The sequence below is a fragment of the Danio rerio genome, chromosome 16 (genome assembly GCF_052040795.2).
Source record: "Danio rerio strain M-AB ecotype USA chromosome 16, GRCz13ab, whole genome shotgun sequence".
Classification (NCBI taxonomy): domain Eukaryota; kingdom Metazoa; phylum Chordata; class Actinopteri; order Cypriniformes; family Danionidae; genus Danio; species Danio rerio.
Window position 1 is genome coordinate 46,370,382 of NC_141036.1, and position 13,874 is coordinate 46,384,255.

The 13,874-nt window shown below is 33.2% G+C and overlaps 1 protein-coding gene across 2 annotated transcripts in view; it reads right to left on the reverse strand.

The window, feature by feature from the left end:
- The window catches only part of si:dkey-22o22.2, a 304,899-nt gene that overhangs the window by 112,939 nt on the left and 178,086 nt on the right, over positions 1 to 13,874 (reverse strand). For both annotated transcript variants that reach the window (XM_087287665.1, XM_087287664.1), the window contains exons 3-4: positions 7,805 to 8,030; positions 3,201 to 3,405 (exon numbers count right to left, since the gene is read on the reverse strand). In XM_087287665.1, coding sequence (XP_087143791.1) covers positions 3,201 to 3,405; positions 7,805 to 8,030 — 431 coding nt within the window. The remainder of the gene's footprint in view (positions 1 to 3,200; positions 3,406 to 7,804; positions 8,031 to 13,874) is intronic.

The window sequence follows — 13,874 nt, forward strand, 5'->3', positions numbered from 1 at the left end:
GACTTTATTTACTATACCATTCATTATTTCTGTTAAGTGACAAGACTTTTGTCTAAGCAAAGTCACCCCTTACTGTTCTTATTAAATAATTAAAAATCAAGGCATGATCATGTTTTATTTTAGTAAAATAAGCGTAATCTAGAGGCCTTTGCCTTTCATATAAGCCACCTCTGATTTCAAATGATCAACTAGAAATATTTATTTGTTGTTCCTAAAACTTGGATAGACGACAAGACTTTATTCAGGTACTGTATTTTTCGTTTACACATGAGCTTCACATGTTAAAATCACACGTAAAACACACATGGGAAGCAAAAGAAATGTCTGATTTTGAAACATTTTCAGATACCAAAAGTATCCCCTTCCTAAAACCACAAATTTCTGGTTTTATGTGTGAATTGAAAGGGATAGTTCACAAAAAAATTACAATTTACTCACCAGCAAGTGGTCCCAAACTGTTATAGTTTCTTTCTTCTGTTAAGCACAAAAGAAGATTCTGAAGAAAGCTGAAAATAGCTAACAATTGACTTTCAAAACAGTAAAAACAAATACTATGAAAGTCAATGATTACAGGTTTCCAGATGTATTCAGAATATCATCTTTTGTGTTTAACTGAAGAAAAAAAAATCATAAAGGTTTGAAACAAGTAAAGGGTGAGTAAATTATGACAGAATTTTCACTTTTGGATAAACTATCCTTTTAAGCTCAGTGTTTTTCTATGAGGGTTTCCTACTTATCGTCTTTTGTCTCATTGCTTCTCTTTTAATGTACCTTGTATTGTATTTTCTCCTCCTCTATTTTTCTCTTATATAATCTATTCGTTTTAATCTGTATTTTTGCCATTCTTTCCATTTAGTCATCTCTTCTTCTTTCCATCATCTTCTCCTCTCATTTCGTCTCATCACCGTTTTAGCCTGTTCTCATGGAGTCGTCTTCGCAGATGGTGTAATCATTTGGCAGGGGGCAGTGACTCTGACAATTATCTGAAAACGTGTGTATGTATGTGTGCTACTGCTGCTGGCACAGACACACTTACACATCATTGTGTCTCAGCCAAGTCCATCAAGAGGACTCAATTAATGTGGAGGAACTTCTGCCAAACAAAGAAGATCAACACGGAACGATAACAGTGCAAGCCACACACACACACACACACAAATGGATACATTTGCGCTTAATAACAGCACTAACAACACTATGGGGAAAATACATCAAACATCTGTCATATTTTTGCTTGCAAGTCTCATAGCAGTCACAGCTGTGGTGTGTGTGTGTGTGTTTTTGATGGCCTCAGCCTCGCATCCAATATCTCATTACTGCTTTTCTGCTGATATGTGTATGTTTGTTTCTATTTGCGCTTGCGTATGCTTTCATGCATATGTGTGTGTGTGCGTGTTATTGTGTGTATCAAAGCGCGTGTTTCTTTCTTCTTTGAAATAAACAGATGTGTCATGAAATTGTAGAAGGCCTAGATGTGAAGAATGACTGACAGCTACATATTCAGCATCATGATGTCAGGCTGTACATGGTTTATCTCATTAAGATCGTTATTAAAATAAGCAGAAAAAAAGAACAAGTTAGTTATACAGTGTGCATTTTTAAGGTAATAAAGAGTCAAAAATTATATATAATAATGTATTTGTCTTGATAACCAATGATCAAACCCTCATAGATCGCTGGAGAACATTCACTTTCACTTGGGTTACAATTCTACCATATTGAACTACAACTCCCTTCAGGCACCACACACACATACCTGTGCCAGTTTTCCATTGATTTGACACACATACACACACACACACACACACCTGGAAGATACTCAAGACTAATTACACGGACCATATAAACAACACACACACTCAGACATTGCTGAGTCTTGTGGGTACATGTTTTGTAATTATGAAGCGTTTTCCATGTATAGTCTCTCCATGTTTTGACCATCGCCTTGTTTTATAATTCATCCTGGCTGCAGCCTGTATCAACCATTTACTTTTTATCTGACTACGCTTCTTTATTTCCCTGTATGTTACCGTTTGCTCCATATTGTAACCATCACCTGCCTGATCATTCTCTGTGTAATAAAAGTACTGCAATTGGATCCTAAACTCTGTTGTTCAGCACCCTTGTGTGACAATTTTATACCCTTATACTGCATTATTTTGTGGGTCAGTCTGATCAATAACTCAAAACTGTGTTGTTGGAATGTTTTTTTGTTTTTTTAAGAAAGAATAAATTGGTTTGCTGGGAATAAAACCCACAATTTTGGTGTTGCTAGCATTAAAAAAGGGACATATATTTGCAATAACAAAATATTTGTGTTTTTATTATTACAATATTACAAAACCTTTTTCAATTACAAGTATTACTAAAAAATGTTTTATTCAGTTTAAGGTTGTCAGTAAATAAAAAGTAGTATAAATAATATAAAAATAATTTTATTAGTTAATTATATTTATTATAATTATTAGTTATAAAATTTGTTATATTGTGTGTATTTCAAAATTAGTAAAAATTATATATATATATATATATATATATATATATATATATATATATATATATATATATATATATATATTGAAAAAAAAATCGGATATACCCAACATATGCATATCTGAAGAATAAATCAGTTTTCTGGGAATCAAACCCATGATCTTGATGTTGCTATCATTTAAAATTAAATAAATTTGCAATAAAAAAACAAATTCTTGGAAAATAGAATGTTTAAAATTGTTTGTTGCTAATGTTGTCAATTTGATCAATTATTTAAACATAAATGGTGTTCCATTAAACAATATGAGAACTCATTCATTCGTTCATTTTTTTTCGGCTTTATTACTCTGGGTTGGCCACAACGGCATGAACCGCCAACTAATCAAGGATAAGTTTTAAGCAGCGGATGCCCTTCCAGCTACAACCCATCACTGGAAAACATCCATACACACTCATTCACACACTTATACACTACGGACAATTAAGCTTACCCAATTCACATATAGTGCATGTCTTTAAACTGTGGGGAAAACCGGAGCCTCCGGAGAACAAATAAATTCCACACAGAATTGCCAACTGACCCAGCTGAGGCTTAAACTAGCAACCTTTATGTTTTGAGGTGATCGTGCTACCCACTGTGCCATCATGATCCTTACCATTAAAACTAAATTTAAAAAACAATTAATATTTCAGTTTAGATTGCTTACCTCTGCCATGTTGCTCAGTCCTGTATCTGGCTCGGATGCTCTGACTTGCAGGTGATGTAGATGTTGTCCACTCTCATAGTCTACAGTGCGTGTCAGACTGAGCGCTCCGCTCTCCTGGTTTATGCTGAACAGGTTGCTCGGGTTCACCAGCAGCATGTAGGACAGAGTCTTCCTCTGGAATGAGATAGCCTGGACCACTGCCACCCTAGAGAAATATACAGGACATACAATCAGTGCACAAGTCAGCATTTCATCTATGCACTAAATTTTGTGAGAAAAACAATTAAAGAGGGAAACTGCAGTGCTGTTCCAAAATATAACAACCAATGTATTTCAAAAATATAGATTTGAGGTCAGAATTAGCCCACTGTATATTTTTTCCCAATTTATGTTTAATGGAAAAAAGATTTTATTAAACATACTACTAAACATAATAGTTTTAATAACTAATTTCTAATAACTGATGTATTTTAAGATGACAGTACATTATATTTTACTTGACATTTTTCATGATACTAGTTTAGCTAGTTTAGCTAGATACTATTCAGCTTAAAGTGCAAATTAACGGTGTAACTGGGTTAATTAGGGTAATTATGCAAGTCATTGTATAACGATGGGTTTTTTCTGTAAGGGTGCTAATTATATTGTTCAGAAAGTCATGATTTGCACTCATTAAATAATTATTTGTATAGATTTTATTTCATTTTACATTCTTCTGTGATACAAATCAGAAACGTTTCAGCACATTACCTTCCTCAGTGTGTGACACAATCCTCTCACTCCACCCTTTTCTCCCACAATCAATCACATTACGCCATTAGTTAGACAATCACTCAAAAATTTGAAAACAATCTCATTTTCATTTCAATATACTATAATTACTCAGACAATAAATATTTACCTTCTCCTTTAAAAACATTATTTTACAGGAAAATAGCATATCAATTATCATCATTCACTTGTTTATGTTTACATAAATGTTATGAAATTCCAACAGTCCAAAACATTAAAAATAAATTTTCATCACATTATGTGTATCATTACATGTTCAAAACCCATGATTCACTAAACAACAAACCGTTAAAGAAACACAGAAAGGTTCAATTCCTTATTTATTCCTCTTGGTGTAAGTGATTTTAATTTATGAATCCAGAACGCTTCTTTTTTGTAATAATCTTTTATTCAGATTATCTCCTCTATGTGACTTAAATACTTCTTCTATTCCTATAAATTGTTTAACATCATATCCAAAATGCTAATAATATTGACTTAAAATGTTTAAAAAAAAAATAAAACTGCTTTAATTCTAGCCAAAATAAAACAAATAAGACTTACTCCAGAAGAAAAAGATAAAAGGAAAACTTGCTCTATTAAACAAATTTTGGGAAATATTTGAAAAAGAAACAAAAATTCGCAGGAGAGCTAAAAATTTTATTTTATTAATTTATTTTAATTCTATTAATTTAACAAATTCATGTTACTTCTTCAGCATACAAAAATATCGATAACATGTTGCAAAATGTATACTAAGGGCTGATCAGTGTATTTTACCACTTATTGGTATCAACTGTATTAAACCTGATAAGTAGAGCAGTTTATGTCAGGACAATGTAGCTAAACAATCTGCCATAAAGAACTATGAAAGCAGTCCAACTGGAGCATGTAATATATGTGAAGTGGTATCATCAGAGCTTTGTTCAACTCACCAATTTAACCTAAAATTAATACATTCAGCAGAATGCAGCTTATTCATTTGCACAAAGACAGAATTGCTTAACACTGGTGTTTTAATGGCACAGTAATGCTTCCACTGTATGGCTTTTTATTGTGCTGTCTCTGGATGAAGATAAAAAGCAGAGACCGAACAGCGAGTAGACAGATTTGAGCAAATTAAAGTCTAAAGGCCAGTTCACACCATACTGATAAATGCAGACAGATGGCAACAGACACTTGATGGGGTTTAGTAAGATCAGAGTGTTAGCACTTTTGGCTTCTGTTGGAGTTTGATTTCAGCTATTGAACATGCTAAATTTGTGCGAGTGATATTGATGTGCTGAAAGTGTGAAATTGCTTTAAGTAAAACTGTAGAACAATGTCACTGAGTTCATTCACCAAGTTGTGCGAACAACACGCAGCATCTGTGTATGTCTTTGTCAAAGCCGAATGAATGTGATTAAGGTGTTTACATGCCTATTTATAGTGATTAAAAACGCCGTATGCCACATTTTTAAAATATGTCTGTGGTTTATATGATTATGAGGATAATCCCATCAGTTTAATTAGAGTATTGTTTTGAATGAGGTAAAGTTTAATTGCAATTCTGCCTAAATCTCAACTGCAGAAATGCTTATGTTCATGTTGTATCATAATCTTGAATTTGAACTGTTAGTGTAAGAGAAAATGTATTCATTTTTTTTTTGTCAAATAATCATACACTGTAAAAAATCCTGGTTGACTTAATTTTTTAAGCTGAATCAAATTAACCTTATTGATCCATTGCACTTACAGTTAAAGTCAGAAATATTAGCCCCCCCTGCATTATTAGACCCCCTGTTTATTTCTCCAATTTACATTTAATAGAGAGAAGATTTCTTTAACACATTTCTAAACATAATAGTTTGTTCTGTAGATTATTGAAAATATTATAGCTTAAATGGGCTTCTAATTTTGATCCTAAAATGGTTCATAATAAATTTAAAACTACTTTTTTTTTTTAGCCGAAATAAAACAAGTACAGCTTTCTCCAGAAGACAAAATATTATCAGACATACTGTGAAAATTTCATTGCTCTGTTAAACATTATTTGGGAAATATTAAAAAAAGAAGAAAAATAAATCAAAGGGGGGCTAATAATTCTGACTTCAACTGTATATCAAGTTTAACTGACTTAAAGTCTGACTTAAAGTTTGCGCAACTTATTAAATTTAGTTAGAACATGATTAACTTAGTTTAATAATTTACAATGAAATAACATATGCTGTCATGACTATTTGATTTTTCATTCATTCATTCATTCATTCATTCATTCATTCATTCATTCATTCATTCATTTTCTTGTTGGCTTAGTCCCTTTATTAATCTGGGGTTGCCACAGCAAATAGAACCGCCAACTTATCCAGCACATTTTTACGCAGCGGATGCCCTTCCAGCCGCAACCCATCTCTGGGAAACATCCACAAACACTCATTCAAACACACATTCACACACTACGGACAATCAAGCCTACCCAATTCACCTCTACCGCATGTCTTTGGATTGTGGGGGAAACCGGAGCACCCGGAGGAAACCCACGCGAACGCAGGGAGAACATGCAAACTCCACACAGAAACGCCAACTGAGCCGACCCAGCGACCTTCTTGCTGTGAGGCAACAGCACTACCTACAGCGCCACTGCTTCGCCCTAATTGATTTTTCAGTGTGCATAGGTAATGAACAATTTAGACTTTATTAAAGAGCTATGCAGTTGACAGTGTATGAAGTAGATAAAAATGCAGCTAGTATTAAATATCTAGAATTTTTTGAGTTTGAACTACACAAAACTGATTTATTCATCAATAATATGTCCCAGTAAAAAGTGGGCGGAGCTACAACTGCCTATGTCTCAGCATAGTGGGAGCTTCAAAAACAAGACTAACATTCTATGCTAATAATTAATGGGCGGGGCTTTCCAACCTGTGATGACAGGTACAAAGAGAGAATGTCAATCAAAGTGTTTCTGTGGACTGTTTTTATGAAGTGTGATTATAAAAGATGAAATTAATTAATTTAATTCCATCTTAATTTAATCGGTTTAATTCACAGACTGTTGCCCCACAACCTTCCTATAAAAGTGATATTTGCTTAATAGACCCCCTTTAACACCAATAATATCTTTAAAATCCACAAAAGGTTCTTGCTTCTTCACTGAAGAATGCACTAGACTCTTCATTGGTCAATTTTATAGGCAATGGTTTCTTTAAGAACCTTTATTTAGCATGAATGAGCTTTGAATTGGACTACTTTTTGATGGCAGCAGACCACAAGACATCAAGATTTTGAAAAAGGCTACTATTTTCACATTTACAAATGGAAATAATGCATGTCAGAGATATCTCAGTGGTTGATTGTGGCTCTCTTCCCATGTCATCACCCCACTTCCACACTCTTTAACTTTAATACGCCTGTCTTTCCCCTCTCTTTTAATACGTCGCTCTTCCCATGATTAGCTGTCCTCTCCTCCTTCACACAGATTATTATGCTCGGTTCTGTGCCAGTGCCCGAAGGGGGGAGTTCAGACACTGCTCTTCATGTTTATCCAGAAGTTTCTTTTAATAAATATTTGAATTTGAGCACGCTTTCAAATTCAGAGCCTGGGGACAAAATGATGCATCTGTGTTCCCCGTCTCTGCCACAACCCTCTCTTCTATTGAGTCCGTCCCCCCCTCTCTCAACCTCCGCTCTCCCTGCGGGCCAATTGTTTCATGCAACAGATGACACATAAAGCTTTGGAGTTGGCCACGTTCACACAATCCTTCTCTTACCCTCTAATGAGCAGCAAATTGTGAATCTTCTTACACACAGATGCACAGCAATACACCCACTGACACACAGTTTGCTGTACTCACGCTTGGCCCACCGCGCTGCTCTCTGGGATGTGGATGGTGTAGGTGGTGTTGGTGAACTGAGGGGGTCGAAAGCCGGCCAGAATGAAGAGAGAGGCGTGTGTACCCCTCCTGCCCTGAGAGTCCACGGCCTGGACGGTCAGTGTGTATTCCTTACTCGGGGTCAGAGGGCGACCTGTGGTTTTCACTTCTCCTGTTGTTCGGTCCACTTCAAATGAATCTTCTCCACCTGTGACAAAAAAATAGTCATTTAATATTGCTTGAAATACAATTAAGATGAAATTAAATATTAAGGTTGCAGAGTTGCAGCTGGAAGGGCATCTGCTGAGTAAAACATGCTGGATAAGTTGGCGGTTCATTCCGCTGTGGCAACCCCAGATTAATAAAGGGATTAAGCCAAAAGAAAATGAATGAATGAAAGAACTAATTAAATATAAAATAAATATTTTAAAAATTAAATACATTGAATTTATTAACATAAATGAAATAAAAAATATATTTAAATATTACAGCATAGATTTATGTAACTGTATTATGAAGTATACTTATATATATGCTTTCTTAATTAAATTCTTATCATTATTTTCAAGTGAAATAAAATAAACAACAATTAAACTGTAAACTTTTCAGTAAAACATGATATATACTATACGTCTACTACTATAAAAATAATATAAAATGGCTTTTTAATCTTCAAAATGGTGAATTGATCAGACGATTTTAATTTAATATTATATTAAAATAAATAAATACTAGGGATGTAACGGTATCAGAATTTCACGGTACGGTAATACCTCGGTATCAATGTCACGGTACGGTATTTATTGAATCATTTACAGGAAAAAACAAAACTTATGAAAATACTCCAAAAAAGTGCCAAAAGTGTCAATGACATACAAATTAGCCATCTATCTGTAAGCTTTGAAACAGGAACTTCAATTTTAATAACAAAAAAAATATTAAACCATGTAAAAAAAAATTTAAGTTTTTAATTTAGTATTGTTGAAAACTCATCACATTCAACATTTAATCACTCACTCACTTAGATAGAGATGGGTTTAAAGGAAAATTATCATATAAATATAATCTGGTAAAAGCTGGTATCTCTGGGCATTTACAATGTCCCCTGCAACAGAAAAAAAAACCTCTCATTTGGTACTGAGGTTTCTGGGACAAGAGAGATATGACTTATATGACTTATTTCTTGAGCGCCGAAAACGGAGCTTTTTGGAAACGCTGGAGAGGCCGTTTTCATTTTAAAACGCTGCTGCTCCGTCTCAGTGTGGATGGGGAAAGACGGAGACATCTGAAAACGGAGGCGGGGCTGCCTACGTTCGCCTATCTGATTGCGGCTTTTCCTCAATATTAAGTAGCCCACACACAGTTCAGTCTTGCATCCTCTTCTTGTAAGTTAAGACTTCGCAAGTTTGATCAAGGCTGCAGTCTCCCCCTTCTCAGTTTGATATGGAAAACATACCGAGGACACGGGTAAATCTTCAAAGGGAACAGTGTACTTTATAAATTCATTCACATCACCCTGGCTACGTTGTTTCACTTTCTCATCAATAAAATGTAAACATGATATAAGGAACTGCCTATTTTCTTTTTAATATTAGCAACTTAACAGACAGCAGAAATGTTGAGGCGCCGTGCTGCATATATGAGCGTCATCTTCACTGTGTGGATATTTATAACAAAACGGAGCCTATAACAACGGTCTCCTTTCAATTTCAGTGAAAATACGAAACACACCCTCTCTTTTGCTGAATATCAGTTTTAATAATCGATAATTATAAAAGTATAACATACAATAAGTTTATACATTGTAGGAAATAAAGGCAAGCGATCAGTCAATGTACCTGGATTAATCTTTAACTTATCTTTGCGCTTAACCAAAACATGTTACCCGTGAACAAGTAACTTAATAGATTCCAATGACCAAAGTCAGGGAATTGGCCTATGTCGTTAGATAAAGACAACAAGATGAATGAAATATCACGTTTAGCAAATATAGCAAGATCAGATCCAGCGGGAGATGCTTGATGAGCAGTCCGACAAGCAGAGCTCTCATCTGGGTAGAAATGCTGGAGCGCTTGCCCGAGAGTGTGTGTGTGGTCACGTGATGTGCGTTTTCAGCGTTTTGGTGTGGACGGAGAGCTGTTCAGAAACGCTGGGTAAAACGCGAGTGTGGACGCGGATCGTTTTCATTCTACAACGCCGTTTTAAAACTAAAATGCACTCTTGTAAAAGGGGCCTTAGAGTTTTACAGCTCTTTTTGATCCCCGCTTCTAGCAGCACACTCCATTTCCGCATTACTGGATCTGTAGCGACAACAGACCGCAAGGGATGATGGGGATTGTAGTTTTCGCTACCTCCCGTTCGCTTCATTCGCCTGAGCAAATTTTCTCAGAAGACCTATAGTTTTACCGAGTCATGCGACTTCGGTAATATCGAAAAAAATTAATATTGCGGTATGACGGTATTTACAATACCGTTACATCCCTAATAAATACATCTAAAAAAATAAATACATCGAATTATTTGACAAATTAAAGAAAATACTTTAATATTATAATTGTTATAATATTATTATAATGTTTTAATATTATAGCATATTTCTGTAACTGTATTGTAAGGTTTGTATTTTTTATTAAAATCTAATTATTATTTTTAAGCTTAATAGAAAATAAACAAAAACTAAAGTGAACATGGATAAAACTGAAAACTATTCATAAAAACGTAATAAATACTATATTACTACTACTACTACTACAGTAAAAGCTAATATAAAATAGCACTTAAATTTTCAATGTTGTAATTTATTCAAATTACTTTAATTTAATTTTTAAATTAAACAAAACTATTTAAATATTAAATAAATAAATAAAAAATAATACACTGAATTAACTGACAATGAAAAATAGTTTTAAATGGTTTAATATTACAGCATAGATTTATCTAATTGTATTGTGAAGTTTGGATTTTTATTTTTTTTTAAATAAATTCAAATTATTATTTTTTGGGCTAAATAGAAAATAAACAATAAATAAAATGAACATGGATAAAACTGAAAACTATTCATACTAACATAAATACTATACTACTTGGTATGTGAAGGAAGCTGGACAACGGAGTAGAGGATCCACTTGCAGTATTTAATAACAAGCACAGTCAGGCAGGCAAAAGTTGATCACAGGAGCAAACAAGTGCATACAGAGAAGCCAAAGAATCGTCAGTAAACAGGTGAATGGTCAGGACAGGCGGCAAAAACAACATAAACAGAGGAAACGCGTCGTAATGTTCACTAACAGTATAACAAGTCTCAGCAACTGATGTGTGCGTCTGTGCTGCATTTAAAGTCCATGTAATCAGTTCATAACAATCCTCCGGCTGTGTGTGTGTGTGTGTGTAATCAAAGTGAAACAGGAACAGGCGTGAGTGTGTGGTGCATGACAGGATTTGTAGTTCTTTTGGTGGCAGATTTGTAGTTCTCCAGCAATCTGAATGGACTAGATCGCTGGTGATTGTGAAACTACTACTACAGTGAAAACAAACACAAACTAGCTTTTTCATGATTAAAATTGTGAATTTATTAAATTACTTTAAATTAATTTAATATTACATTAAAAGAAAATAAATATAAAATAATTATAAAAATTTTATTGAATTCATTGACATAATTGAAGGATTTTTAAAAAAAATGTTTAATATTATAGTATAGATTTCTGTAGCTGTATTATGAAGTTTGTATTTTTATAATTTATTAAATTCAAATCTAATAATTTTTTAAGCTAAATGAAAAATAAACAACAATTAAAATGAACAGACAAAACTGAAAACGATTCATAAAACATATAAAACTTTTAAACTATTCATAAAACACAATATATACTTCTACTACTATAAAAATGAACACAAAATTTTTTTTAATCTTCAAAGTAGTGAATTGATCAAATTACTTTACTTTAATATTAAACTAAAAGAAACTAATTAAATAAAAATAAATATAAACAATTAAAATACATTGAATTAATTGACATAAATGAAAGAAAAATAAAACAAATATTTAAATATGATAAATTTTAGAAACTGTATTATGAAGTTTGTACTTTTATGCTTTTTAAAATAAATTCTAATTATTATTTTAAGGTGAAATAAAATAAAAACAATTAAAATAAACATGGATAAAACTGAAAACTATTCATAAAAACATGATATATACTTATACTACTATAAAACTAATACAAAAATAGCCGCATTCCCTTTTGTCTCTGGGGCCCCCCTAAATGTATGGGCCCTTGGAATAGTCCTAACCACCCCCCATCCAAACATCCCCCACCCCAGCGGTGCCCATGCTTCTACTATAAAAACTAATATAAAATAGCGTTTTCATCTTAAAAATGGTGAATTGATCAAATTACTTTAATTTATTATTAAACTAAAAGAAACTAATTTTATATTAAATAAATATAAACAATAAAAATGACATAAATGAAAGAAAAATATTTGTAAAATATTTTAATATTAAAGCATAGTAACTGTAATATTAAAGCATAAAGTAACTGTATTGTGAAGTTTCTATTTTAATGCTTTTTTAACATTTTATTTTTAATTATTATTTTAAGCTAAATAGAAAATAAACAACAATTAAAATGAACATGGATAAAACTGAAAACTATTCATAAAACATAATATATACTTTACTTCTACTACTATAAAAACTAATAGAAAATATAATCTTCAAAATGGTGAATTGATCAAATTATTTTAATTTAATTTAATAATAATTAACTGAAACCAAATTTGATATATTCCAGAAAAAAATGTATTGCACCGTAGGAATATTTTTTGTATTTCTAATACAATTTAGTGTAGTGTCATTTTTATTCTATAAATAATATTTATTCTTATAGCCCTATATGTTTGTATTTTCTACATTTTATAGATGTTATATATTACAGACAGGCTTAAAAAATATTCATTGTATTTACTATATTTTCTTCAAGTTAAGTGGTTACAAACAATTTATATGGGCTGAATTTAAACAAACAAATGAAGTTGAACATTACTATATTTAATTTGTTTGTTTAAATTCAGCCCATATAAATTGTTTGCGACCACTTACCTTAACAAAATTGTAAATCCAATTAATCATTATTTTGTAATATACTACCAACCCACCAACAGTTTAATTTTAAAAGTGATGACTTGTGGCATGTGACTGACTTGCTATCATTGCCTAAAAACTGTGATGTGCCACTTTATTATAATCATATATTAAAAGAGCAACTCCTGCAAAGTTCAGCTCAACGTGCAAGAGCATTACAAAGACAAAGTCGCAAAAAGCCTCCGAGTGTTTTTTACACACATGAGGAGTGCGAGACCCTTCTGCTAGCTGTGCTTCAATGCATCTGTGAGTGTCTGTGTGTCTGAGGAGAAATAAGATCCCCTCCGTTCCTCCTTCAGGACAACAGCAAGAGAAGAGCTCATTTTAAGCGCTGTCCCCTTGAGCGTGTGGTTATTTTGTGAGCGGAGGAGAGGAAGAGGAGGTGGATGAAGAGCACAGCTGGCGAGGCGGAGCAGATCTTCCAGCTGTACCCGCTCCTGCACCTCGCCCTGCTCACAGCTGCGCCAACACCCGGGCAGAGGTCTGATCCAGAATCAAGCTTCATTCTGTGCTCTTCCATTATCAAGAAGTTCATGATTGAAGGCAATGCTAATAACAATAGTGATGGTGATCTGTGGTTCTGTCTACACTGAATGTGGTGCACCAGCAAACTGGTGATCAGGGGTGCGAAAACCATGGATGTCCAACTAAAGTCACAAGTTGCGTTGTTACAAAGTTTATTGAATTGACGTTTCCCAAATCCATCATTCCAACGAACATTTGCAAAATGAGTCGCAAACTTATATGCTTGCAACTACACCTCTAGAGCTGTAGTTAGAAACATAGTTGCTTTGTTCTATTCCCACTTATCCTCCCTATGCCCTATTCATTTAGAACATTCTGACATTTAAACTTGGAATTTATATATATATATATATATATATATTTATATATATATATATATAT